The sequence below is a fragment of the Lagopus muta genome, chromosome 2 (genome assembly GCF_023343835.1).
Source record: "Lagopus muta isolate bLagMut1 chromosome 2, bLagMut1 primary, whole genome shotgun sequence".
Lineage (NCBI taxonomy): Eukaryota > Metazoa > Chordata > Aves > Galliformes > Phasianidae > Lagopus > Lagopus muta.
Window position 1 is genome coordinate 105,209,921 of NC_064434.1, and position 26,174 is coordinate 105,236,094.

The following is a 26,174-nucleotide window of genomic DNA, read 5'->3' on the forward strand; positions in this document are numbered from 1 at the left end:
GCAGCCGCAGGTGGAAGCTGGAAGCGGGTGCCGGTGAGACTCTCCCGCGGTTCCCCCGCTCCCCGCAGCAAGGGACCCACGGCCGCAGCGGTGCGAGCGGGTTTATTGAGTTGGCACCACCGGCCTCCTCCGGGGAAGCGCGCTGCTCCAGGTGCCCTCGGCACCGTGGCACCCGTCCCTCCCGGCTGCCGGGCGACCGTGCCCGCAACCGGCCCTCTCCCCTCGGGTCCCCCTGTCCCCGCGGCAGCACTCCGGCGGCTCCGTGCAGCAATCGCGGAGGCCCACGCGGAGCCCGACGCCTCGCGGGCGGCCATTTGGCACCCGGACACTACACGGCCGGCACGAGCCCGCAGCCCGCGCCCGGGGCCGGAGGAGCGCAGCCGGGCGAGCCCTCAGTCACCGCCTGGTGCGGCGTGCCGGCTGGGTGCCCCAGCTGGGTGTGTGGGTGAGCGGTGGGTGAGGGCGCATGGCCGTCTCCTCCAGGTCACAGCTCGCCAAGCGTAGGGCAGCACAGCAGCGGGGCCTCACTCTGCCCGGCGGATGAACCAGATCTCGTTGCGCCGCTGAGGGATGCTGGGGTTTTCATAGACGGCCACGATGTAGGTTTCCTGCAGCACAGCGTCCGTGGAACCCAGGAGCTCCCAGAAGAGAGAGATCTCTCGCAGAATGGTCTCCTCGGTGGTCACCCCATAGAACACCCTGTGGCAAGGGGAGCAACGTCAGTGGTGGGGCAGCTCGCTGCCGGCACAGCCCCTGCCCACGGTGCCCCACGGTCACCTGGTTATCACCCGGAGCGGTGCCCTCTCGGTGATGTGGATTTCGGGGTCCATGGGGGCAGGAGGGTTTTGCTGGAACTCTCCTGGGATGTAGTAGGCAGTGAGCACCTCGCGCTCCAGCTCGGTCCCCTCCTTGGTCAGGTGGATTTCATTGAGCACCGGGACGGTCATGCCCAGATAGCAGCCTGCCAGGAGGTGGTGGGCATGGTGAGGCAGCTGGGCTGGCAGCCCGGCCCCCTGCCCCGCTCCCCCCCACTGGCCCCTTCGGTCCTGCCTGCACACACCTACAGAGTTCTCCTTGCAGATGTAGCGCATGAGCTTCATGAAGCTCAGGGAGATGCTCTGCTCATACAGGGGCTCACCCTTGGTGACACAGGCCCACTTCCCAGCTGGGTACTGCCGCTCCTCGTAGGCCGCTTCCTCGCACTGAAACAGGCCACAGGACAAGGGCACATCAGCGGGAAGCGGGGAGACGGGCCCTGCTGACACGGGAGGCTGGAGAATGCGAGGGGAGCTGGTGTCACACACACGTCTCAGGCAGCGACACGTATTGCCAGCGGGCAGAAGTCAGCAAAAGGGGCAGCACAGACATGGGACAGGGAGGGGGGAGGCTTGGAGGCTCCTGGCATGCACACGGAATGCAGCGCATCCTCAGCAGGGAGCGCAGGACTCTGCTCCACGCCGTCACTGTCCTGCCTATGCACAAGGATGTTCCTGATTCCAGGCACCCAAAGGCCTCCAGGAGGGCTGAGTGGATCCTGGGGCGCAGCACTGGAGCGCTGTGTGCGTGTGGGATGATAAGCAGCACGGGAGGAAGGAGGGGCTGAGATGGTTGGAACAAAGTCCCTCTTGGATCCTTCTCCCATACCAAGGAGAGACGTGAAGACAAAGAGACATGAGCACAGCTGGTGCAAAGGGAACAGACAGTGCTGCGGAATGGGTCACAAGCTCATGACAGATGCTCGCTTTTCTGGAGAAGCCCGACAAGAGACAAGGGAGACACCCTCCAGATGGAGCCATGCCTGCCAACATCCCACCAAGCAAAGCAGAGCAGCAGCATTTGCCAGATAGGGGAAGCCCATGAAATACTGTCTAATTCTCATTGTGACAACATCTGAGAATCCAGCAGGGCACAGTGCCGGGTCCTCCCGCAGTCTGGCCCTTACACTGACCCACCACCGCTCCAGAAGACGAGACCTGGGCAAGAGAAAGAGTGACGATGCCTCACTTGTACCTGGTGGCAACAGTTCCTTGCCATGTGGGGTGGGGATTCTGATGCTCAGTGCCGAGATCAGCAAGGCTCTGCATGTGGTGCAGTTATTTGAGTGCTTCCAAGAGGATGGCATGAAGCTCAAGAGGAGCCACCAAGCTCTACCACCCGCCCAAGCCTGGGGAACGTGTCCACAAGGGCCCACGGTTGAGTGCCCCTGCACTTGTGCCAGGAGGTGGCTCTCACCTCACGCAGCCCCAGAGCTGAACTCCAAGAATCCTCTTCAAACAGTGGAGGTGCCATTGGCAACAGAAGGTCTTCAGGCACCGTGGAGTGCTGGGCTGCAATCCTGCCCACAATGGGGGAGGTACAGAAGAGCCCAGATTAAGCCCTGAGACCCAGAAGAGCAGGAAAGAGGGAGCGTGGAGCAGCCCAGCTCAGAGCTGCACAACCCACATGCTGAGACGTGTTCCACAGGCAGCACTGCTGGACCTCAGCCCAGAAGAAACTGGTTAAGCTCTCCTCATCTAGAGGACAACTGACAGATATCTTCTTGGTAGCGAGCCCAACCAAGCTTGAAGAGACACAAGAACCAGTCTGACGAGCGCTTCTTTGCAGTTATTTCTCAAAGCACCTTTTTGTGTAAGAGATTAGCGGAGGTGTGCAATTTAGCAAGAGCGGGCGATCTTCAGGCAGAAGCCACCAGGTTTGGAACAGCAGTTTTGACACACAGGACACGCTCAGTCTGACAAACAGAACTGTAGAATCAGGGAACATCCAAAGCTGGAAGGGACCCCCGAGGATCACCGAGCCCAACCCCCGGCCCCACACAGCACCCCAGCCCCAGTGTCAGTGGTGTCCCAGCGCTCCCTGAGCTCCAGCATCAGGGCCGTGCCCACTGCCCTGGGCAGCCTGTGCCATGCCCACCGCCCTGTGGGGCACAGCCTTTCCCTCACCCCCACCTGCCCTCCCCTGATGCAGCTCCATGCCGTTCCCTCAGCCCTGTCGCTGTACAGACAGCAGAGCTCAGAGCTGCCCTCTGCTCCCTGGGAGAACTGCAGCTGCCATCAGGCCTCCCCTCTGCTCCGCGCTGAGCAAACCCAGGGCCCTCAGTGCCCCTCAAGCAGACCCTTCCCCAGCCCTGCAGCCCTCCTGCGGACACTCTCGAGTAGTTTCACGTCTTTCTTACAGTGGCACCCAGAGCGCACGCAGTGCTGGAGCCGGAGCCGCAGGGCGCACTGCGGTCCCAGCCCTCCCTTCTCCCGCAGGCAGCGCAGCCTACACAGTGCAGACCGGCCCCGGTGCGGCGGCCCGGCCCGGCAGCTCCATGGCCGGGAGCGGGACTGCGCGAGCTCAGCGGGAGCGGAGAAGCGGGGCCTCACCTTGCCGTGCTGCGACAGGGAGACGTGGGGCACGGCCTCCCGCGTCTGTCTGTGCCGGTTCATCTGGACGATGGGGCCCGCCATGTCTGCAAGGCAAAACGCGGCGCGGGGGCGGCGGGCCGGGCGTGGAGGCGCGGAGGCACCCCCGGGCCGGGCCGCCCCCCGGCCGGGCTCCCCCGGCGCTCACCTCGGGGCAGGTTCACCCGGTGCGTGCTGGCCACGGCCTCCCAGTGCGCGAACAGCCGGCCCCGCTCCTCCTCGTCCTCCTCGTCCTCCCCCCCTTCCTCCTCGCCCTCCTCCTCCTCGTCGCCCAGCCTGTCCAGGTCTTCCAGCGTGATGCGCGCCATCGCCCTCCGCCCCGCTCCGGAAGGGAACGGCCCTCCGGGGCGTCACCGCGCTGTCATCGCCGCCGTCGTCATCGCTCCCCGCCCCCGACTCCCCCCCGCCCCAAGGAGCGCCCGGCGTCACGGGGAGGGTCGTGGCTTTATTTCATAAAATAACATACAGCAGCCGAGGGGAGCCGGGATCGCGGCGGGGCTCTGCCCCCTCCCCGCCTCGCCGCGCCCCCGGGTGGGCGATGCCGGGCGGTGCTGCGGTCCAGGCGCCCCCGGGTACGGCGGTCCGGGCGGCGGGGGTGCGCGGCGGTGCTCCGGGTGCGGCGCCGTGAGCCGGTGATGGCCCGCACCCCCCTACCCGCCCGGCCCCCGCTCGCTCGGGACAGGAGCACGCGTGCGGGCTGCGCTTCCCAAACTAGCTAGGGGCTCCCCCGGCCCGGGGTAGGGCGGCAAAGGGCGGCCCGAGAGCCCGCGGTGAGGAGAACGGAGCGGTGGAGGTGGGGAGGGGGCCGGGCGCTGCCCCACGCAGCGCAAAGCTGCGGCAAGCTGCCGCGGGCGCTCAGTTGGAAGCGAGCAGGGAGCTGTGCGAGGAGAGATCCATGCTGCTGGCGCTGAGGCCTCTGCTCTCTGCGCGGAGCCCTTGGGTACCCTGAAAAACACGGCGTGTGTCAGCACGGGCCCCCAGCGCCAGGCCCCCCAGCTCCTCCTCCGCCGCTCACCTCGAACGAAGCATCGCTAGACTTGTGCAGGTAGTTTAGCGAGGCGGCTCGCTTCATGCTACGAGAAAGCAGAGAAGAGGGGTCGTCTGACGCCCGATTCCGCAGCGGCACCGCAGCCCGGCAGGACCCAGGCCGTAGCCCCTACCTGGTGTTCCTGGGCTCCAGGGGCCCGTTGCCCTGCAGCTTCTTGACCAACATCTCGCTGCTCCGCCGGATCACATCCCGGATTTTCCCCAGGGAGCTGCTGCGCTGGAGGGTACCGCTGCCGTCCTGGAGACGGAGACACAAGCCAGGGGGCGAGGACTGAGCAGCACAAAGAAAGCTCGAGTGTGCTGTGAACCAGGCCGCACCAGGCAGCCCTGGCCCTGTTCCGTCTCCTAGGGCTCAGCTGGCAGCTATGAGGAGGTCCGAGCAGGTGCTGGTGGGAATCCCCACGCTGAGGGATACTTTTGGTTGGGCCAGGATGTGCTGCTGGGTCGCTTGCCTCAAAGACTCTCTTCCTAGTATGGAGACCAGGCCCAACTCCCCTCCTTCTCGCTCCACCAGTGCCATTCTCTCTCTCCATGCAGTGTTCATCCTGCTCCAGCTTGCTGGTTTCACAGCTACACTCGTGTCAGGCAGCACCACTCTGCGCACCACACTCACTCAGCCCACCTTGAAAGCCCCCCCAAGACTCTCTCAATTATCTCTGTAGTTGCTGAGCAGTGCAGGCAGCTCCACTCCATGGGGGATGCTCCTGTGTCTGTCTGCTGTTGGGGCCCCTTACGGGGCACTCAGCCCATGCCAGGCTCCAGCCCATCTGGATTTGCTCCACACATACAGAGCACATGCTGCCAGTATGAGGCCACCTTGTACCACCATCACCAAGCTCTCCTGCATAGCCAGGAACCTCCTTGCGGAGGGTTGCAACATCACTGCTGATGAGGGACTGCTTTTGCTCTTATGATCTGCTAACAGCAGTCTTCCTGGGTGCCAGTCCTATTGGCCTCAAGAGCTGCCTCTCCCCAACACAAGGAGGCAGTAAGAAAATGGAGGTAAGGCACCACCAAAGCCCTCTGCTCTTTATGAGCAAGTGTGATACCCTTACATAGTCTCCATGAGCAGAATGCCCCTGGCCTTGGCCAGCAGCAGCCAGAGCCCCAGGATTGTTTGTGCAGCTCTGCAGGCTCTGCCTTAAGGCCCCTGCTGCTCTTTCCCAGGTTTCCAGGAACCACCCTGGCACCAGGGAAATACTTCCCTGCTCTGGTTACCCAATGCTGATCCAGCCCTAGACCCCCCCCACCAGGTGAACAGGATGTTTCCTAACAGCAAACCTTTCTCCTGATTCTGGTCCCATCTGTTCCTGGATAAACCAAATGAGTCTCTTTGTGGTAATGAGCAAAGGGCTTCCAAACCAGGATCTGCGTGCTGTTGCAGCAAGGCACCCACGCACCAGGAATGCAGAAAGCACCATCAGCATTAGCAAGGCAAGCATTCAGCTCCTCCAGCAGGCATCCTAGGTGGGTTTTAAAAGAGCCGGCCATCAGCATGGCACTACCAAAGTAGGGGATGGGGAAGAAGCAAAAGAGCCCTGCCACCACTAGCCCCTGTGCTACCACCCTCCTGGCAGGGTACCGTCATGTCAAGCTCTGTTCTTTTTGCCAGGACACAGCAGCCAGAGGTAGAAAAGGGAGCACTGCTGGGGCAGTGGAGCAGGACCATGGTGCAGAGGCAGCAAGAAGCTGCCCAGGACCCAAATAAGCTCTACAGTCAGGAGTGGTGAACAGAGCCACACTTGCCCAGCTACAGTGATGCAGGCTAACTGCAGCTCAATGCCAGAACCAAGTTCTGCTGCATGCTGGATTAAAAATAGCCTTCTTTCTCTCCCCACTCCCTCTTCTGCAGGTTATTTTTAACCCAGAACATGGAAGGCACTTGGTTTACCGCAGAGCACCCACCTCACTGCACCCACAAGGACGAGAGCACTCAAAGCACAAGCAGCAGCTTCAGCACTGAGTCACTCTCCCCTGCACACTCACACCGTCTGCTTCATGGAGGCAAAGGACTCAGGCAGGATTTAAGAGCATGCAAAGCTCAGCACCAGAGGACACAGAGGGGTATGTTTCTGGCTAATGAAAACAGCAGTTGAGAAAGAACCAACCTCAGATGCTCCACGTCAGCCCTACAGTGTGACTGCAGAGCTATGGTTGGAAGCAACCCCATTTTGAAGCAGGGAGCCGAGTCCTGCCCCAATGCTCAGCCCAGAAGAGATGCGCCCACACCGTCCACGCAGCAGCACATGCCCCTGCATACACACAGACACTGAGCACCCACACCTGATCCAGCAGCATTTTGCCCCCACCGCCCCAGGGCTGACCAATGCTGGCCTATAAAGCATGGAAAGAAGCACAGGGCAGCGGTTCAGGTCTGTCTCCCTTTAATCACAGGTACAGTTGTTACAGCACCAGGTCCATGGCAGGCAAAGCAGAGGCAGGTGGTGCTGAGGCCTGAACTCTGGGGACTCACCACGCTCCAACACCATGGAGCAGCAGTAGGAGAGAGGGGCAGGGAAGGCACGGCCCTAGAGCCCTAAGCCCCTAGATCTCCTTTCAGCAAGCACCAGTTCCCAGGAGAGCAGTATGCAAGTGCCCCAAGGCCTCTGCATCACCACAGGAAAGCCAGGCCCAGACAGACACAAGCACATTTATTATTACAGCCTACCAGATGACTAGCATGAGAGAAACTACCTACTTAAATAAATAAGGGAGGGAATCCTGCGCTGGCCTGTGGGCTCTGTCCTGCTGCCTGCAGCCTCCCCAGGCTCACCTCTTATAGGAGGTAGGATGAAGGTCTGCATCTGAGGGCATGAGGCTCAAGGCCTTAGGAAACATCACCTTCTTCAGCAGTGACTGACAGCACTCTGGTGGAGTCCCATCACAGGCACTGAGCCACCCTCACAAAGCCCAGGGCAGCACTGCCTCCCTGGGAGCAACAGAGTGACAATCCTGCCCTCTACATGAGGAAGGACAGCAAGTCACAACCCCAAGGGCCACACCTCGTAAGCCACGTCCTGTGTTCAACAGCTCCTCCCTGAGCAACGTGGCCTGTTCTTCCCTGGAAAGCCTTACCTCCTGCACAAATCCCCCTTCAGCCAGCTCATCTCCCACTCATGCTTGGAACACCCCAAGCCCCAGCTCTTCCTTTCCTCACACCCTTCTCTGCACCTCCTTTTTCTCTCACCTGCTCTACTTCAAACCAGCCTGTTCTCCATCTCAGCCACTTCTAACTGATCACAGAAGAGTTCTGCTCTCCTCCCACCCTTCTTCCCTCTGCCTCCAAGAAACAGCATATAGCTTCACCCTCACCTCTTCTTCTCTCAGGGCACACAACCAACGACCCTGGAGCAACAGGCAGCCCATAACACCACCAAGCAAGAAACTCAGTATCAGTTCAGGAGTTGGCAACAATGCGCCCTTGCACGTCCCTGTCTGATGCACAGCCCTTGACTGTCACTCCCAATCCTAGCTCAGATGTGCAGTAGCTATGGGCCACCCTCCATCCCCATGCCCTGCAGAGATCCACGTGCTGGCCCTAAGCTGCAGAGCTCAGCAGGAGGAGGAGAGCAAGAGGGAGGCTGCCCTGTGCTGCAGGTAGAGCCCAACTCATTGGTGGTCAGCGCAGGTTCACTACAGGGCACTAACATCAGCTATGCCTACAGGGAAGAAAATAACTGGGCACACAACAGTCCTGCCAAGGCTGGGCCTCTGTGTCCCTAAACAGCCCTCCCATCTTCACACCTCCATCCTGGCCTCTGCAGAGATGGAGGGAACAAGCTATGAGGGTTCAGGATGCCTAACGATGGTGGAGTCAATACACCTGAAGACAATCCCCTGCAGGCTTGGTCCCCAGAGCTGTGCAAGGGCAGGCTGGGAGGTGAGGGCACACAAGGGGATGGTGGCCCACCACCCTGACCAGGGGGGAGCAGGCAGCTCCATGCAGATTCCTCCTGCTCTTGCTGGCCATGGGACTGGAACGAGGCCCCAGGCACTCCTCTGCAGGTGCTGTGGTGCCCTCACGCGCCGGGAGGGTTGGGGGACTGGCGTGGAGTCCTTGCCGAGGAAGGAGGGATGGTGTGGAGGATAAAGTTGGAAGATACAACACAAACATCCAGGTGATTGATTGCGGTGGAGGGGAAAGAGGGAGTCTCGGGAGGCATTTAAGCCTAGTGCACAGAAAGGAGAAAGACAAAGTTTACAAGCCCATGAGGTTGCAGGTAGTCCAGGGAGCTGGTGGGTCAGGTCCCAGGCTGCATGCAGTGACCATGGGCCACTTTTAGGTGGGGAGGGAGGGTGGTGAAGCTAAATTAGCAAGCTCATATTTTAACTGGGCCACAAATAGAGCTTTAGAGTTTCTAGAGCTACCCTGGGTAGCAGTGTACAGTCATTGGTGTTCTTGGGGCATCCAGAGCTATTTCTGCAGCAGCTGATAGCTAAAGGGATGGCAACAGAGGAGGGCCTGGGCACTACAACCCAAGATCTCCACAGCGGTGCAAGGAACAACTGACTGTGACAGAAGGGGGAGCTGCCCCAGCCTTCTCCAGGGGGGAGCTGCAGGGTGCTGGCTGGGCAGAGGGAGCTGGCTGTGTGTGCAGCCAGCTAGGAAGAGCACCAAGCACCACATGACAGCAGCCATATCCCTAGGGTGCTGAGTTAGCCCCCCTGACAAGCCCCTTGGGAAAGAATCGTAGGTGCAGGGGATATCCCCATCTGCTGGGTCAAGGCTGCAGGAGAGGGTGACACTGTCTGCTTGCCTTCGGCTGATAGCTCAGAGGCCAGCAGCAAGGCCTATGCTGCATTGCAGAAAGCAATCAGCCAATGCCAACCACAGCCAGGAGGTGCTGCAGTCACCAACCAGGTCAGGGTCTGGGTGATCCTAATCCAATGATGCAGCCCTCCTCCCTCCACTCTCCCCCCTCTACTAACAGGGAACATGAGGGCCAGGACTAAGACCCTCTTCACCCTTGAAGATGAATAGCTGAGACAAAGAACAGCCTTGCATCTGGAGGAGCTGCTGGGCCTCTTCAAAGCTCAGCTCCCCAGGCCCTCTCCAGCCACCTCCGGGGTACAATCCACAATCAAGAGAGCCAGGCTTTAGGTTTGGATGTTGAGGGGCTGTCATGGCAACAGGGAAGAGGAAGAAAGAAGGGGAACAGCTCATGCGGGTGAGGATGGCCACGTGGGTAAGGGTTAGTGACAGCAGATGTGAGGGGGAGTAGAGGATTCATGCTCAGTGCATCGCTTATGCCAGGCTGCAGCCAGCCCTAGGTGCCAGCTACACTACACTCTCAGCCAGAGTCTGCAGGAAGAATGCTAAGCATTAACAGCTCCAGCAGCCCTCAAGCCAAGCATCCACCAGCACCATGCTCACTTGTTGCCCCTTCTCCATCCTCCTCCTTGAAGAAACCACCTGTCCCAGACCTGGACCGCTACCTTCCTCCAAACTCAGTACTAGTGACCACAGTGCCCTTCAGTCTCAGGGCAAGAACAGTAAGCTTGGGTCACCCTGAATGAGCCTCAGCTAACAGCAGCCTCTTTTGACACCGCCGGTCAGCCCAGCCAGGCATCCCAAAAAAACCTGCCTTTTCCAACCCCTGTTTGACCACAGCCCACAGGAGGGGCACGAGACCACAAGAGGACAGTAAAGGTGTTGGCTGTGGACTATTTCCTTACATTGCAGACACAGTCACAGCCCCACCTAACACACACACACACACACACACACACACACACACACACACACACACGCACACCTCCCCAGACCCAGCATCACTTGTGGTGCGCTGCAGGACAGAAAGGCAAGTTGCTCACAGAGGCTGTGTGGGCCTGAGATGGGGCTGACACTCAGCCACAGCCTCAAGAGGAGAGCAGCAGGGAGAGGTGTTAATAAGGTCGCCAAGGCTAAGATTAAGGGCAGGCCAGGACCAGCTCATGCTGTGCACTGCCAGGAACTGGAAGCCCCCTAGAAGTGAGAACTCTTCAGAGTGCCTGGCCCGTACACGACAAGCCAGGCCCAGACGCGCACCTTTGTGGGCTGGCTCATGCCAAGAAAGAGGAGAAGGAAGTATGCAGGGAACAAATGGAGGTAGACAAGGATGCCACGACAGGCCACGCGGGGAGAGCCCTGAGCCAGGCTGTCCCTTCCCTCCAGCAGCCAGCTGAGGCCATTCTTGATGGTGTCTTGTACTTACCCCGCTCCATTCCACGCCCATACTCACTTCCTCGCTACCGTCTGTGGCATTCTCGTACTTGACGCTGCCACCCAGGCTCCGACGTCTCTCTGTGCCATCACCCTCCTTCAGGATCTCCACCACCTTCGTCTGGTTGATTGGGTCAATGCCCTGCAAATAGAAAGGAATAAGGAAGCACCAGACTTTGCTCTTCAATGCTGTTATCTGCCTGGTCCTTCTCCCTCTCTCAGTCATCGTCCCATCACAGCTAGAATTCTCCCAAACAGGAAGGATGGAGCCAAACAGCATCCTAAATTCAGTAGCTCTTGTTCAGGGAATGCCTTAGAAGCTATATGCCACCCTGAGTGACAAGAGCTTGCTGCCTCAAAAAGCTGACGGCCTTTTTTTTCCCCCCCTTCATGTTCTGATATGTGAAGCTTTTTGCTGTCCCTCACTCTTCGTGCTGGGTACTTACACCACAGGTTTCCCAGTGCAGGAGCTGTAATTCCTGGACAAATTAGTAGGAAGAACACACTTCACCAAGTGCAGACTCCTCTCAGCTGACAAAGCTTCATAGCCCTAACACAGCTGTATTTCTACACACATACACCCCAACAGATGCTCCATCTATACACACCAGTGCAATCCCACACATGCAAATACAAGCGTACCCCCTGCACAAATGGAACCTCAACCACCGAGCCGTTCCAGGGAATACAAGTCACAGACAGGAGGCTGCAAGGCATAGCACAACCCTCACCACTCGCAGGGCAACGCCACAGCCTGCTAGCCCAGAGTCCCACAGCATCCTCCCACCCACCAGGGAAGGTCCCTGTGGGCTTACCTGCCTCCGAGAGCGAACTGCACACTCCTCCAAGGTCTCCGCTGCCTCAAGCTTGCCCTGGCGCCGGTACAGCGCACCCAGGTTCCTCAGAGTGGTGTTCACAGTCGGGCTATGGGAACAAGCAGCAGGTGAGTGGAAGCCCTGGGGACGCCTCACCCACTGCCTAGAGCTGCCCACAAACCTCTCTTACCTGCTAACCTTGCAGGCCTTGTACCAGCCACCATACTCAGCGTAGGGAGCACTGTCTCTGTGCTTGCTCTGTTGGGGGAAAAGACTGCTGTTAGCCACCCCCTGGCCTGTGCTCTCACACTGGCACCAGGGTCAAGTCCAAGGCTGTACCCTCACACCAGCCCAGCCTTTGGAAACACAACACACAAGTGTTGCAATGAAGTCCCAGCAGGTTCCTGGAGAGAAAGGTCAAAACCTTTTTGCTGCAAATTATTTGAGACAAGACGACGTGATGCCCTACCTCCAGCAAAGAGCATGTTCCCATCTCCTTGCCCCTTCTGTGGTACCAAAGGTAGCAAGGACAACAAAGCTCAAAAGCAGTGGCTGGAAGTACATGGCACTCCCAACACTGGCATGCAAAATGTTAAAATGCTTTACCAAAACCTACAAATTCCATAGCTTCTGCACCATAAAACTGGTCTTGCCTCTGCCAGGAACAGCAGCTCCACAGCTGTGCATTCCCTCTGACAATCGTCCCAGCCTGGAAGAAAATGCCCTTGCAGGGATCACTTTCCTTACAAAGCCCCACTGCACTTCTTGGATCGTTATCCCACACGCAGGTGCTTTCCCAGGCCAGAGTCACTCTTGGGTTTCTTTGCATCAGAGCCTGGGTGAGCGCAGGGTTAGAAGCACTCAGGACTCAAACCCAAGGTGACCAAAACCAAAGGGAAGGCTGCTGAGTGCCTGTCAGTGGGAAAGGAGCCTAGAGTCAAGGGCTGCAGTCACCAACACCCAGCTAGGAAGACTACATCAGATATGTTATGCCACTGAACCTGGGCAGCTGCCTAGAGACAGCCATCTCAGGGGCAGGAAAAGCAGCTCAATTCTTGCCCAGGCTGCAAAATTAATTAAGTTTCCAGCTGTAGATCTGTCCTACAAAGCTGGACTTCCAGGCCTGCTCTACAGGCCTGGGAGAGAAGGGGACAGTATAGTTTCAATGGGCCTGGTTTGGACAGCAAATTTAGACAAAGATTATTTCCCAAAGGCATTCTGTTCTCTCACCCCTGCTGTAAAGCTTGTGTTAACTGGAGCATAGCTCCACACTGCAACAGTCTGCTCATGGTGTTGCACTTCTCTAAAGACACCATCAGAAAGAAGTGTCTCAACTCCAGAGTAAGAAGGTGAGCCTGGGCCCCACTCCACCCAATTTCTCTTGCAATGTGGTGCTACAGCCACTACGTTTTTTTGTAGTAGCGGCCATTCACTCTGCTGTTTTGTCCTCCTGGCAAAAAAGCAAACTGAACTCTGCTGCATTTATCAGCTGCAACAGAAAGCCTCTCTGCCAAATCCAAGGCCCTCATTCAGAGGCCAGTTGAGACACTGAACAGCTAGAAACCTGTTCAGAGTTCTTTTCCATAAGGTTCGGACCTGCCTGCTAAGCAAGGTGACAACAGTAGTGTCTTCTTAACCCACTTCCAGGCAGCCTCAAGATGTGCTCTGGGTACTGGCAGCACCAAAACCCTGCAGCACAACTCTGCCATTAACCATCTTCCATCATCTGCTTGCCTTAGAGGTTTCACTAAAACAGAGAGCATGCAGCCATTGTTGAGGCGCTGAATAACTCTGCACTCCAAGTAAAATATCAGGTCCTCTAATGGGCCTCCATTCCTCAGTGCCCCAAAGAACGACCATACCTCCCCCATTCCACACACCACTCCTTTACCAGTGGCCACAACAGCTCTTCAGACTGGAGAAAGGAAAGTCGGGTTGTGATACGAGGGCATCAAAACCCCAGGATCTCCTTCCCCTATCGGGGCTCTTGCTGCTGTCAACAGGCTGCACCACGAGCGCAGACTCACCTTGCTCATCTCCTCTCTCTCCTCTGCATGCATCCAGATTGGCTTGTGTTCTTCTGTGTGGGGAAAAAATGAAAGACAGCTCCACTCACCAATTTATCTGTTACTCTGCCACTTCCACTACTGCTCTGCTCTCTGCACAGCCCAGCACCATCTCCAAAGCCAGCAGCTCATCACAGAGCTTCCAGGCACTGGCTACAGCCACAAGAAAGGCAACTGACACTGCAAGCGCAAAGCATAGGAAAGAGGGAACAAGTTCTTCCCCTGCCTGTGTCAGAACTACAGGAGAAACTTCAACTCATGCCTGAGAAGCCCTATGCTCTTCTTCCCTGTTAAGCCACAACTGCTTGCCAACCTAGCAGACTGAAAGCAGAGCTCGCTAAGACTCCTTCTGAAAGAAGTGAAGCAGCATAACAAACTAGAATGGCAGTGTCTCGAGGCCTGCCCAAAAAACAAGGGCTCTGCAAGGTATCCCATTTCTCTACCACACGGGTGGGGGAAGAGCAAACTGTTCACTCTTGCCCCAGTAGAGTGTGTACAAACCATCCACAGAGCCGAACTCCTTCACGTGAGCACGGGTAAGGATCTCCTTGTACAGCACTTCTGCATTACTGTATTTGCCTTGCTTCAAGTAACAGGAGGCCTGCAACCAAGAAAACAGCTCCAATCCCACTGGGCAACACAAATTAACCCTCCCCACTCCTCCCAGCTATCTCCCTGTTTCCTCCAGACACCAAGCAGTGTGTCTACTACGACACCACCACCCATTCCCACATGGCCTCTTCCCAGGGTCTCACCAGGTTGTTCTTGGTCTTGGCTACATTGGGATCATCAGGACCCAGGCAGCTCTCATAGATCTCCAGGGCCCTGCAGTAATAGTACTCCACCTCCTCATATTTGCCTTGGTTCTGGCACAGCAGGGCCAGATTGTTCAGTTGCTTGGCCACATCAGGATGGTCTTTGCCTAGGACCTGGATACACAGAAGTCACAAGACAACGATACTTAAATTGTAATGAACATCTGGGGGACATTTAAGCAGCTCCAGCCCAACCCAGAGAGCATCCACTCATCAGCCAGGAGCAAAGGACTACAGAGGTTAAGTGGAAAAATTCTAGCTCCCACCTCCCATCAGGCCTTTCTAAACACTGCAAACACTGGAGGGACAAGAAAAGCAGTGGCACAATCAGCAGCTGAAGAGACTAGGTGGGTCCTGGATCTTTCAGGTGCAGTAAGGTAGGGAAAGAAAACCAGAAGGTTGAGCTGGAAGGAAGGAGAGCATATGAGACCAGTACCTTCTCACGGATCTCCAGGGCTCGCTTACAAAGTGGCTCTGCTTCTTTGTACTTCCCTCTCTTGCCATAGAGAACAGCCAGATTGTTCAAAGTTGCAGCCACCTGCACAGATATAAGTTTCTCCGTGAAACAAAGCCAAATTCAGTGGGACCAACCTGGGGAGTAAGCAGCAGTAACTGTCCCATTCTTTCACCCCTGCAGTACAGATGCTTCTGTAGATAAAGAGGTCCAGAGGCAGAAAGTTATCTTGCCTACACAGCAGAATCCCAGAGGTGCCATCTCCTGATTGGCCATACTGAACAAGACAGCAGAAAATACAACACAATGCCCCCATAATACCATGTAAACAGCACCCCAGCCATCACAGGGCACACTGCTACCCCTGGCAGCCCAGCACCAAGGGGCCAGGTTGCAGACAAGTCACAAGGGAAAGGGGCACTGCACTAGCCCCAGTGGCATGCACAGGTCGAAAGAAGTGACTAAAAGGGAAGGCAGGTACTCACTGCAGGGTGGTCTTTACCCAGGGTCTTCTCACGGATGGAGAGAGCATCATTCAAGAGATGCGCTGCCTCCTTGTATTTATTCTGATCCCTGCAGTGCAAAGCCAGTTAGTTACCTGTGGTTTGGACACCACAGCCTGTGGCAAACAGAACCATGAGCAACACTCCTCCCTCCACAAAGATCAGCCCTCTCCTTTCTCCCTTCCTCAGTTTACTTATTGGGGAGTTTGGTGGTCCAAACACTTCATCTATGCCAAAACCTTTTTTGAAAGGCAGAGCACTGGAAGCTGGGAGAAATCCTTGTCACCAGAATGTGTTAACCTGGTAAACTGAAGAGGAAGAGCCCTCCTGGCTCAGTCCTGCCCTCCCCACCCTCACCTGTACACCAACGCCAGGATGTTGAGCATGGTGGCCACATCAGGGTGATCATGGCCTGATGTCTTCTCCAGGTCCTCCAGCGCCTGCTTGCAGAGCGGCACAGCCACCTCATAGCGTCCTTGTGAAGCATACTGGATGACAAGGTTGTGGAGGGTGCGCAAGCGTGCAGGAATCTCATAGCCTCCTTGCTGGGCAGCTGCTACTGCACTGCTATGCTGGTGGGGCACTGCAGGCACAGAATACACCAGGGCACATTTGGCACAGCAGGTTTGAACAGATACAGGCAGTAACTAAGCATGAGCAAGCACTCACATCCAGGACCATGTTCCTCCTCCTCGTTTGGAAACAGATCATCCAGGGAGTCCTTGGTGGAGTCACCTTCTTTCTCCTCCTGAGAGGATAGGAATCAGAGAACAGCAGCTTGGGCTGACTCAGCTGCCACCAATACCCTTAACCTCTCGGTCATCCCTACTACCACCTTTCTTCCACCCAACAAAACCAAGTTTCCTTCCCCCCATCATATCTTGGCACTCTCTTCCATGTTTTACCAAAGACCCTGTCCCAGGCAGGCTTCCTCTAATTACAAGCACTGCTGTGCACTGCAGCTGGGAAGGGGTAACATCCAGAACAAGGCTGTTGCATTCAGGCAATCCTACTGGTCCAACCCCCCAACAAAAAAGGCTGCTGCTTGACAGGGCAAGGGCATACCGAAGGAGAGACATCCTCATCATACTTCTTCAGCTGGTTCATGAACTCCAGGTGTTTCTTCTCCTCCTCCAGCTGAGCCACAGTTTGTTCACTGCGCTGCAGCTTCTGCTGGGTGTTGGCAAGCTCGTCACGCAGCCACTGGTTCTCCTGGCACAGCCTCCGTACCTGAGCACGCAACTTCTGCTTCTCTGACTCCACCGCATTCAGATGGTTGGACAGTGCCATCATCACCTTGTCAAGAGTCCCAGCCACAGTCAGTATGGACGATAACCTTTTATCTCCCTCACGCACGACCGGAGACCACCCTCAGCCCACTGCTACCCCTGCAGCTTATTGGTAATAGCCACACGCTTGCCTCCCCCTGTCAGCCCCAGGTACCACATGGGATGGTGCCTGCCATTCTCACCTGAGCTTCTCCAAGCCCCAGTTCAATCATCTCCACTGACTTGCGGAGCAGGTTGGATTTCTCATGCACAAGGTTGGCTTCTTCATCCTTCTTCAGACACTTGATGGTCTCCAGCAAGCTGTGCAGGATGGAGTTGTGTTCATTCTTGAGAGCCTCCAGCCCCTGCATCACCAGCTTGGTGTTAGAAATTATCTCCTCTTGGCTCAGTTTGTCCAGTTTCTCCTCCCTTGGGTACACCATGGTGGACATAGTCCTGGTCCTGCAGCCCTAGAGAGAGAGAGAGCACCAAAACTTGAGGACTTCAGTGTTGTTTCAAAGAGCTATAACCAGACACAAGCATCACAGCCTCCTTCAGGAGGCAACTGGCTGCCCACATTAAGCCTTTTCACTTCGCCCTCCCTTCTTTCTCCCTTCAGCAGCACACAGGGTATGCATCTCCCTTTCTGTGGCACTGAGCACTGACAGCCAGTGCAGGTGACACATGCGGACAGGAGACAAAAAGGCTCAATTCAGAGCTGATCTCCAACACCTCCACACTCCCAACTGCAAGGAAAACTGATCTGGTTTCCATTTAGGAGCAGAGATTTGTAGTTGGCAGCTGGGATTGTGCACCTCCTACCACAAACCACTGATGCAAGGAGGCTGTCAGAGCTCAACACCTCTTCTGATTGTGGAAGAAAGGGAATAGAAAGCAGAGGGATGCCAGCTCAAGGCATTCTGCCTCCTCAAAGGCCAATCTCCCAGAAGATCATCCCTCAAGCAGGGAGGCACCGGTAGCTTTACCAGGCCAACAAAAATTCCCTGACAAAAAGCATATGCCCTTAAAATCTCAGGTCAGGCACAGAATGACCCCAGCAGCAGTAAAGGATGTAACACCACCAGCATTAACTGAATCCCATCTTTGTGGGAAAGCTTACATGCAGGAATTGCTAGATTTCCACTACTGTCATCCTTGTGTGGGTGTCAGCTCCAAACAGTAATGGCTCTTCCAGCCTTCTTTGCCCTGCTGCCAGCTCAAGGACACCTCAGGTTGGCACAACTCTCTACTCCTTCCCTTTTTCCCATTCTTCCCAGATGCACAGCAGAAAAACATCAAGCTACTTGCACAAGGGCATCAAGTGCTTTTGTCTTCCTGCACTATTTGAGCTCTAGGGTACCTAGGATTACAGAGTGTGCAGAAATGCCTCCCCAGGCAGAGCAAGAGGGAGAGCAGCACTTTTCTTGGCAGGGTTTCTCTCCTCCCCATCTCCACGCTCTGCCCAGGAGGATCCCCCAGCTCAGCTACCAGTGTTTTTGTGCTGAGCAACAGCGGGATCCAGTCTTCTCCTCATCACTCCTCCAAGAGTTCCTCAAGTTGTATTACAAACTGAACTCTCCTCTCTGGCTCCTATTCCAGTCATGCACATCCCTGCAGAAGTGCAAACTCTCAACACCCAGCAGAGACCTTCACAAACCTCAGCAGGGCAGAAACACTGCGGTTCTTGAAGACCATTCTTACCTTAAGTACGAACTGAGTTCCTCCCCACCAAGTTCTATAGTCACAACACTGATTTTTGCTTCATTATCCAGCACCAACCCTGCACTCTATCTCACTGCATCCTTCCCCTTTGAGCCCCTGCCACACTCCACATGTGGTTACCCTGTGCATTCTCCATCTTATACTGAGCAGTCTCATCTGGAATGCAACATTTAGTCTTCTCAAAAGCAGACTGGGAAATGGTAAGAATGGCATGAAGTATCTCTCTAAGATACCGGGGAACAGACTGTTGCCAATAAGTCTGTTGTGAGCTGACCACCACCTAAATCCTGACTTCCAAATTGCTCAGCTGCCCATTCCTAGATAATCCCATCTAGCCCAAAGTTCAACTAGCAATGTCCTTTCCCACTTTTTCATAAGACATCTGGTGGATTGATTGAGTGATTCATCTGTCCCTGTTTACTGGATTAGCCATGAAATGCTGACAGTTTCCAGGAAGCACTGCTGCATCCTTTTAGGGAGGGTCAGAGCTCTTGCAGCCATCTTTGTGGAGTACAACACCTCAAGCACTGGGAAGAGGTACATGTTATGGACCAGGACAGAAAGCCACCAGAGCTTGCAAGCTCTGAGACGAGACCCAGATCCATGGGAAATCAGCCTCATTAATCCCGCTGTGTGCAGAACTACTAATCAGGTGAGAAACTGCTGACCTGTGTCTTAAAACACCAGTCTCTATTCCAGCAACATCCTGTTTGCTCAGCTCTTCCAGAAGAAAAAGACTAGAGCATTCCAAAGTCCCCAGGACCAACAGAATCCTACCCCAGAACTGCAGATCCTCAAGGCATACCACTGTCACTTCCTCTCCATTCACTGACTGTGAACACCTCTGCAGACCCTGACTTTCTCCTTGAAGCTGATGTTCCAGAAGCACAGCCCTGTTAGGTACAACACACTCAGCACTCAGCTCCAGCCTCCTGTTGCAGGGTGGAAAGCAGACTGCTTGGGAGGTGCAAGACCTGAGAACTGCACAGGGGTTGCATGCTACCAAACACCAAGAGACAGCTGCAAGGAAGCCCCTTAAATACTTTTTGTGGAGCGAAGAAAACCCGCAAACACTGCTGGAAGAAGACTTATTATCCCTCTGAAGCGTGCATTCTTCCCTACAGAGCCTTATTTCTCACTCTCCAGAGGGCTGGTGGGTCCACAGTGTATGCACAGCCCTCGGAGAGGAAACACACTCTATGGCAACCAACGCCAAGGTCAGGCAGGCTGAGGCTGCTGCATAAGCACTCTTCCTACTCCCACACATTCAGTGAAGAGCATGCAGTGTCCTTTCTGCGGGATGAAAACACACTCAGAGGCTCCTGCAGAGAGGAGCAGATACACCAGCATTTGCCTTTGGAAGGAGGAGTTGCAGACTAGGAGAAAGCAAGCTTTTCCAGCAAGTTCCTGGGGAGCCACGGCACCCAGCTCCTGGTTCCTCCTGCTGCCTTCCCCACAGCTCAGGGGGTGCAGCAGCTCAGGCCTCCACCAGCACGTTTCCGCTCTACTTGGCACGTCTTCCCTACTTAAGGAGAGCTGCTAGGACTGGCCTCCCCTCCCTGCCACTGCTCTCATTTGGAGGGGTGCCGCAGGAAGGCAGGGAAGGAACATGCGTGCACTGAGCTTTGTGGCAGCCGCAGCAACCAGCTGGGAATCCACCAGCTGTCACATCCTCCTAGGCACAAACCTTCTTCCTGCGTGCAAGTGCAACACCAGGGAAGCACTAAGCATCAGCAGTTTCACCAGCCCACTGCCTCCAAAAAGCACTCCTACACGCGAGAGCTTAAAGAGGAAAGAGCTGAAAACTTCCCTGCCTGTATCTCAAACCCACAACTGCTGCCACAGAGACAAGGATGCCAGACGAAACGGGTCCAAGTGAATCTGAAAGATTACATCACGATGCCTAATGCTAGGAGGCTACAGAGAGCAACGAAATTGGGACCAGAGAAATCAGGGCTCAAGTACAACAGAAACAGACTGCAGGTGGGCATTACCTCTGTGCACGCCTCAACAAATTCCTTTCACCTCACTGATTCTCTGCATGTTCCTAGACCAAGTATACGTAAGAGGCAGGGTACTGTCACAGCTTGCACAAGCGATGCTGTCAGGACAATAATTGCAGCTTCCTTCAAGCTGCAGATGGCCTGCCAGGGCTTTCTGGAGAGAAGTGAGCGCAGATTTTAGCAGCAAACTCTTCTGAAAGAGAGAGTGATCTACAAATATGGTAATTGCAGGAAAATGACTGGGTTCTGCAGAACAGCTTCCTGTGGAAAAGAATAAGACTGATTCATGGCAAAAGCGAACAAGTTTGGGAGATAAATATCCATGGTAGCAATTTAGAAATTGAAACAGATGACTGAAAGCTTATTTTCACAATAATTATCCCGGTCTTGTGCTGTGGGATGTGCTTTTGCTACCTAGCACAGCAGGTAGGGCTGACCTGCTTGACAGGTGCCCAAAAGGTTCTGTTGTTTCCTTTCTTTTTTCTGCTTTTGGTCCTCTGCCAGCTGGTTGCCATTAAACAACAAAGAGCTTTTAAGACAGGGGGATGTCCACAAGGCTACAACAGATTCTCCACTCCTAAGGGATACCACATGAAAACGTGGAGCTAATACCCTGCACACCAAAAAAAATAAAATAAAAGCAGTAAAAAGCAAGCAGAGCAACAAGGCTTAACTATCACAGAGGTGGTGGTGTCACAAGCTTGTTCCATATTTTGATACCATAGCGTCAGAAAACAAACAGACCATGAGAGATGGCGACCAGCTGCACAGAGCCACCGAGGCTTCCCTGCACAACAAGGCATGCTGACACTGCCAGGAAACTCGCACCCTTCCACAGCACTGCAGAGCCACTGTGCTCAGGGTCACCACCCCAGGGCCCCCACAGCAGAGCCTGCAGAAGGGACAAGCTGCTGCCAGGCTGCACGTACAGCAATCAGCACTTCCAGGCTGCTCTACTGCACAGCACATAAGAGGCACAGCACCCGAGGACTACAAGCAGCTGCACACACACGTGTTAAGGCTTTAGGAACAAAGACAAGGGGAGGATGTTTTGCAAGTGGAGAGACAGATGGGTGTGCAATCAGCTTCAGGGTAGCATTAAGAGCTCCTACAAGCTGTGAATAACAGCCAGAAATTAGAGGACAAATAGCCAGAAATTAGGCAGCAAAAGTCTCATGCCTGCTGAGGTTCATGTGACGCAGAACAGGAACAGTGCCCTGTGATGCTTGCCACCAGTGCCAGCAATGCCAGGCACATCTCTCGCTCCCTGAGAGCCACTAAGAACACACTAACAGATGAGTAAGGGGTCAGCACCCTGGGAGCAACAACCCGGGGTCTATCTGAGCTGCGACCCCAGAGCCAAGAGATGCTACCTGAGCTCTGATAGGCATGAGGCTCTGCCACCACTTACCTCTGGCTTACAAGTTTCTCCACCCCAAGACCTAAAAAGGAGCACCTAAGAGCCCCATCTTCTGTCCCAAGTTGTCCCCCAACCCCAGTGTGGACACTTCCTGCACTGTGGACAGCCTCAGAAGTTAAAATGACACACAGATGATCTCACGCACACTGAACAGAATGCTGTGTTGCAACTTCCTCCCGAATTAAAGAGCCTGTGATGGGTGTTGTATTATTTCAAAGGGATGTTTTGATATCACTGATCCATCCCCCCCACTCTGATCAGGAACCCGATGGCTGTGTACAGTCAAGAATTGTTTATCTCCCAAGATGGAGATCCTACACTCTCTTCGGACTCCTAACATACAGCTTGACTATCCAGGGAAGAACAAAAAGACGACAATTCTAATCTGAAATTCTATCTGATAAACTCCTCATTGCATTTCCCTTGGCTAAGCTCCACTCCAGGACAAAGGGACCAGGCACCCTGGCACTAGACACTGACTGGGTGCCCAAGGAAAGGGAATGTAGCACACGTACCCTTTCACCAGGTCATAAGAGGACAGGGCTTCTCTGTAACACAGAAAGAGAGGCAATGTAATCCCCATCCAACAGCAGAGCCGGGAACTGAGAAAGAGCTCTCAACTATATTCTCCCGCAGCCCAAACATGGGATTCTCCTCAGCATCCACACACCTTCCTGCAGGGTTTTAAAGCCAGTCTTCGAGCACAGAAACGCTTCATCCAACCAGTTTCCCCAGGCTTTACAGTCATTTGTAACTCAGCACAAGTTGACTGTGCTGCTGGAAAGGACCCAGCCCTCCCTACGCCCTGGACAGGGACCAGGGCCAGAACTGCTTCTTTCAGCAGCAGCTGACACATGCCAGCTCCAGCAGGGTGTGAAGCACCAGGAGCTCTTCTAGATGCCAGAAGGCCTCCGTTGGGAAAGCCTGTACTAACCAGCAGGCTGTTAGAGTCCCATGGGCATTAACTAGGACTCGGGAAGCAGGCTTGCAGCTCATGTGGAAGGGCTCTCCCACAAAAATAGAACGGAGTCTTCCTTCATGCTCTTCCCCTCAGCATAAAGCATTCCTCTCTGCCCCAGAAGCTTTAGCTGCTCACCACCCTCTGATCTCTAACAGAAAATTCAATTAGCATAACCCTTCTGAAACCTGTGGCAAGGTGGTGGTAAGCTGGCTTTCTGGGCACTTGGCCACAGTGATCCAAGCTCAGAAAGGAGCTGGAAGCTTCTCTTCCCCTCCTGTTTTCCTGTGCAAACCTAAAAACAGTACATCAAAAGCTACCGAGGTTTGTTGTGGTTGACAGCAGATGACCAGGGTAAGCAATTCTGTGTTACTAAAGTAGGTATTCCAAAACCATATCTGCTCTGAGGGAGATGGAGAAGCTGATCTGGTTGGCTTTGTTTCAGAGCATTCCTTTCAAGATCAGAAGGGCTTACTACTTCTGCTCTTCAGCAATCACAGAATACAGACATTGGAGACAACAAAGTTACAATAAAAAGAAATAAATAGACCAGTACACTAGCAGAAAGCCAGTCCGTGCCTTCCAGCAGCTCATGCTGGGTTATTCTCCCAGCTGTCCAGGAAAATACACCTTTCAGTGGGCCACTAGAACCAGAGGAATTGCAATCTTTATCACATCTACCAGCAAAATTGTGCTAGCATATCCAGACCAGCTGCTAAGACTTTGTTTTTAAACTCTTGCTCATGTCTGCAGCGGCTCACCAAATCCACTCTGCATCTGCTGTGCAAGAGCCTACAGTGGAACACCATTAAAACCTGTTTCCGGGCTAGAGGAGACGAGAGCTAAGCAGCTGGAACAAAGCCAGGACACGCATCTCTCCCTAGCTTCAAAATCTGATTGGGAGCCTTGCTGTACAGAATACAGAGCGAGAGCCATTACCTTGCCCTGACAGCATGAAGTGGTATTAAAGCAGGCAGAATAATTCCCAGGAGTCGATGCCTCCACAGGCATCTGTCTGATCGGAGAGCCACACACTGGATGTGCCTGAGGAGCACAGGGACAGCCCAGCAGGCAGCTGGGAGCTGCTGTGGACCCTGACAGGCACCACAGCACCCACACCCTCTCCACTGCATACCTGGGACAGCTGCAGAGACCAGCTGACTATAGGCTATTTCCAGAAACAAACGGGTCTCAAACTGTAACAAGGCTGCCAAATCCACAGAACCAAAGTGTTACCTGCATAATAAACAAAGGATCCTGCTTACCTCTGGCTCCCTGGACCAGTTGGAGCTACGTGGCTCTTTCCTAGCAAATCAAGCCTTTATCCAACAATTCTGCCAAGGTCTTGAAACATGTCCCTTGTGCCCCCGAGATCCATTTAAGTCTCCGGTGTTAATGCTGTTGTTCCTACCTGGGCATTCCTCTGAAACAGCTGAGGAGAACACACGCTTCCTTCCCCTTCTGCCAACTGCAGCAAAGCTCAGCCATGTTTATTTACTCTGCGTCTGGGCGGGCTGGATCTTTGACCCACACGCACTGAACACCACCCTTCTTTTCGCAGAGTGGTTTTTTCCACCTCTCCACGCCTCTGGACAAGAAGGCACCGGGAACAGAGCCCAAGGGCACTAGAGGAGACCCTAGCACGGAGCAGCTCAGGCAAAGCCGCAGAAGAGCACCAGCTGCCAGCCAGGCAGGGTTCAGGGAAGCCTCTGCTGCTGCCTCTCATCATTGTGCAAATTTCTCCCGGCTGCCTGACCAGAGCACTCTGCCGCAACACCATCCCCCAGCCTTCTCTCCGGTCACCTCCTAGCTGCATCTTTTCCCTCCCAGATATTTACCAGGAACTGTCCCCCTGCCCAGGGTGCAGTTCTGTTTGGGAACAGCTTTGTACGCCCTTTATTTGCGGGAGGGAGGCTCGTGTGGGAACAAGGCTCTGAAAGTTTGCGAGCCGTTGCTGTATGCTAGGGAGCTGCCTCCGTCATCATTCCTCCGGCTTTGTCTGGCAGCAGGAGGCACGCCCGCTGCATATCCTTGGGACAAGCAAACCAGGGAAATCCCTTCATCCCTCCCAAGCGCTACCACAGAGCAATTCTGCGCCTACCTGCCTAACCATAAGCTTCCCAGGAGAAAAGTTTCCGTCAGCTCTCCTCGAAATCGCAGCTCAAAGCGGTCCTTTGTTACAGGACGGCTGGGCACCCTGCCCTTCACAGTCACCAGATGGGAATCTTCCGCCCACCCCGCACCGCAGAGCAGCAGTACCTGGATGCCTGCAGTGGCTCGTCCAGTGCCGGCACTCCCGGATGCCCCAGAGCCGCGGAGAAGGACGGGCGGCGGCGATGCGCAGCTCCAGCGATGAGTGCCGCGCTGCCCCCCGTTCTAGCAGAAACGCGGGCACCAGGCGCTCAGCAGCCAACCACACTGCGGCAGGGGGAGGGGAGGAGATGCAGTCAGGCTCCAGAGGCATTACGTTGGGCGCTCTGCTGGGAGCGCAGAAACAGCCACACACACCGAGCCCCGCGCTCCCATCTCTAGGGATCCACAGGAGCCGGCGGCCAAACTGCTCCCGAGTGCCGACCGAGTTACAAGAGGCCGAATTTCGCACGCGCACCCCCAGGGCTTCCAGCTACACCTTATACTTCCAGCTGGAGCTCCCGCATCCCTGCCTGGCATTAGCCTCACCTGTCTCACTACCGCTGCTCCCGTCCCAGCTTCTAAAGCCAAGCCGGCGGAGCCGCAGGGAACTCCCCGACCGCGCTACGGCCGTGCCCGCAGAACAGGGCGGACACGGGACGGGACCGCCGGGAGCCGGGGGTGTCAGCACTGCGCAGGGCGGGCAGGAGCTGCCGGGAAGCGCTCGTTCTCCGGCTTCTTCACAGGGACGACGAACGGCACAGCACGGAGCGCGGCCGCGGAGCGCACAGCCTGCACGCGCCCCGGAGCCCCGTCGTTCTCCGCTCCCCGGCTCCCGAGGGCGAGCCGCGCACTCACACTAACGAGGCAGCGGGGCCGCAGCCGCGCTATTATTTAACCTCCGCCGAAAGCCATTCCCGGCGCTGAGGACGCGGCCTAATTATAGAGCGGCCGGCCCGCCGCAGGCCTCCCGTAGGCCCGCCCGGCCGAGGGCGCAGCTTGGCGACGAAGTCCGCTCTCGCGGTGCCGGCCTCACCCCGTCGCGGCCAGCGGCCACCGCCCGCCAGGCCCGGCCCGCGGTTCCCGCACCGCCGCCCTCGGCTCGTCCCGGCCCTCCCGGCCCGGCCGCCAGCACCCGCCCGGCCCGCCCCACGCCGAGCCCACCCCGGGCCGCGCCGCAACCCGCGGCAAAGCACCGAGCCCCGCGCCGCGGCCCCGCGACCTACCTGCTCGACGCGGGGCGCTGCGGGTGCGGGGCGGGGAGGTGGGGCTCGACGGCAGGGCCGCCCAGCCGCTCTCCGCCCCCCGCCGGGCGCAGCCCCTTTAAGCACGACATGGCCGCCGCCGGCCGGCCCACTCCCGCC

General features: G+C 55.9%; 2 protein-coding genes across 9 annotated transcripts; both read right to left on the reverse strand.

Moving 5' to 3' along the window:
* Positions 1–105: 105 nt before the first annotated feature.
* LOC125688901 (heme-binding protein 1-like) lies at positions 106–3,746 on the reverse strand. The gene is made up of 5 exons (XM_048935522.1): positions 3,556–3,746; positions 3,369–3,454; positions 1,061–1,202; positions 778–961; positions 106–699 (listed from the first exon to the last, which is right to left on the reverse strand). The coding sequence occupies exons 1-5, from the start codon at positions 3,713–3,715 to the stop codon at positions 525–527; spliced, it is 747 nt and encodes a 248-aa protein (XP_048791479.1). The 5' UTR covers positions 3,716–3,746; the 3' UTR covers positions 106–524.
* Positions 3,747–3,832: 86 nt separating this feature from the next.
* On the reverse strand, positions 3,833–26,144 carry KLC4 (kinesin light chain 4). Of its 8 annotated transcripts, none has more exons than XM_048935491.1 (16): positions 24,782–24,808; positions 16,781–17,047; positions 16,375–16,605; positions 15,979–16,057; positions 15,667–15,892; positions 15,292–15,379; positions 14,789–14,890; positions 14,293–14,466; positions 14,039–14,138; positions 13,499–13,551; positions 11,662–11,729; positions 11,472–11,580; positions 10,676–10,798; positions 4,568–4,692; positions 4,423–4,480; positions 3,833–4,352 (listed from the first exon to the last, which is right to left on the reverse strand). In XM_048935491.1, the coding sequence occupies exons 1-16, from the start codon at positions 24,791–24,793 to the stop codon at positions 4,263–4,265; spliced, it is 1,905 nt and encodes a 634-aa protein (XP_048791448.1). In that variant the 5' UTR covers positions 24,794–24,808; the 3' UTR covers positions 3,833–4,262. The 8 variants fall into 8 exon arrangements, with proteins under 8 accessions (XP_048791448.1, XP_048791447.1, XP_048791444.1 ...); XM_048935490.1 differs by having other exon boundaries at positions 10,649–10,798; XM_048935487.1 differs by lacking the exons at positions 3,833–4,352; positions 4,423–4,480; positions 4,568–4,692; positions 24,782–24,808 and adding exons at positions 24,940–25,098; positions 26,037–26,144 and having other exon boundaries at positions 6,822–10,798.
* Between the last annotated feature and the right edge of the window lie 30 nt (positions 26,145–26,174).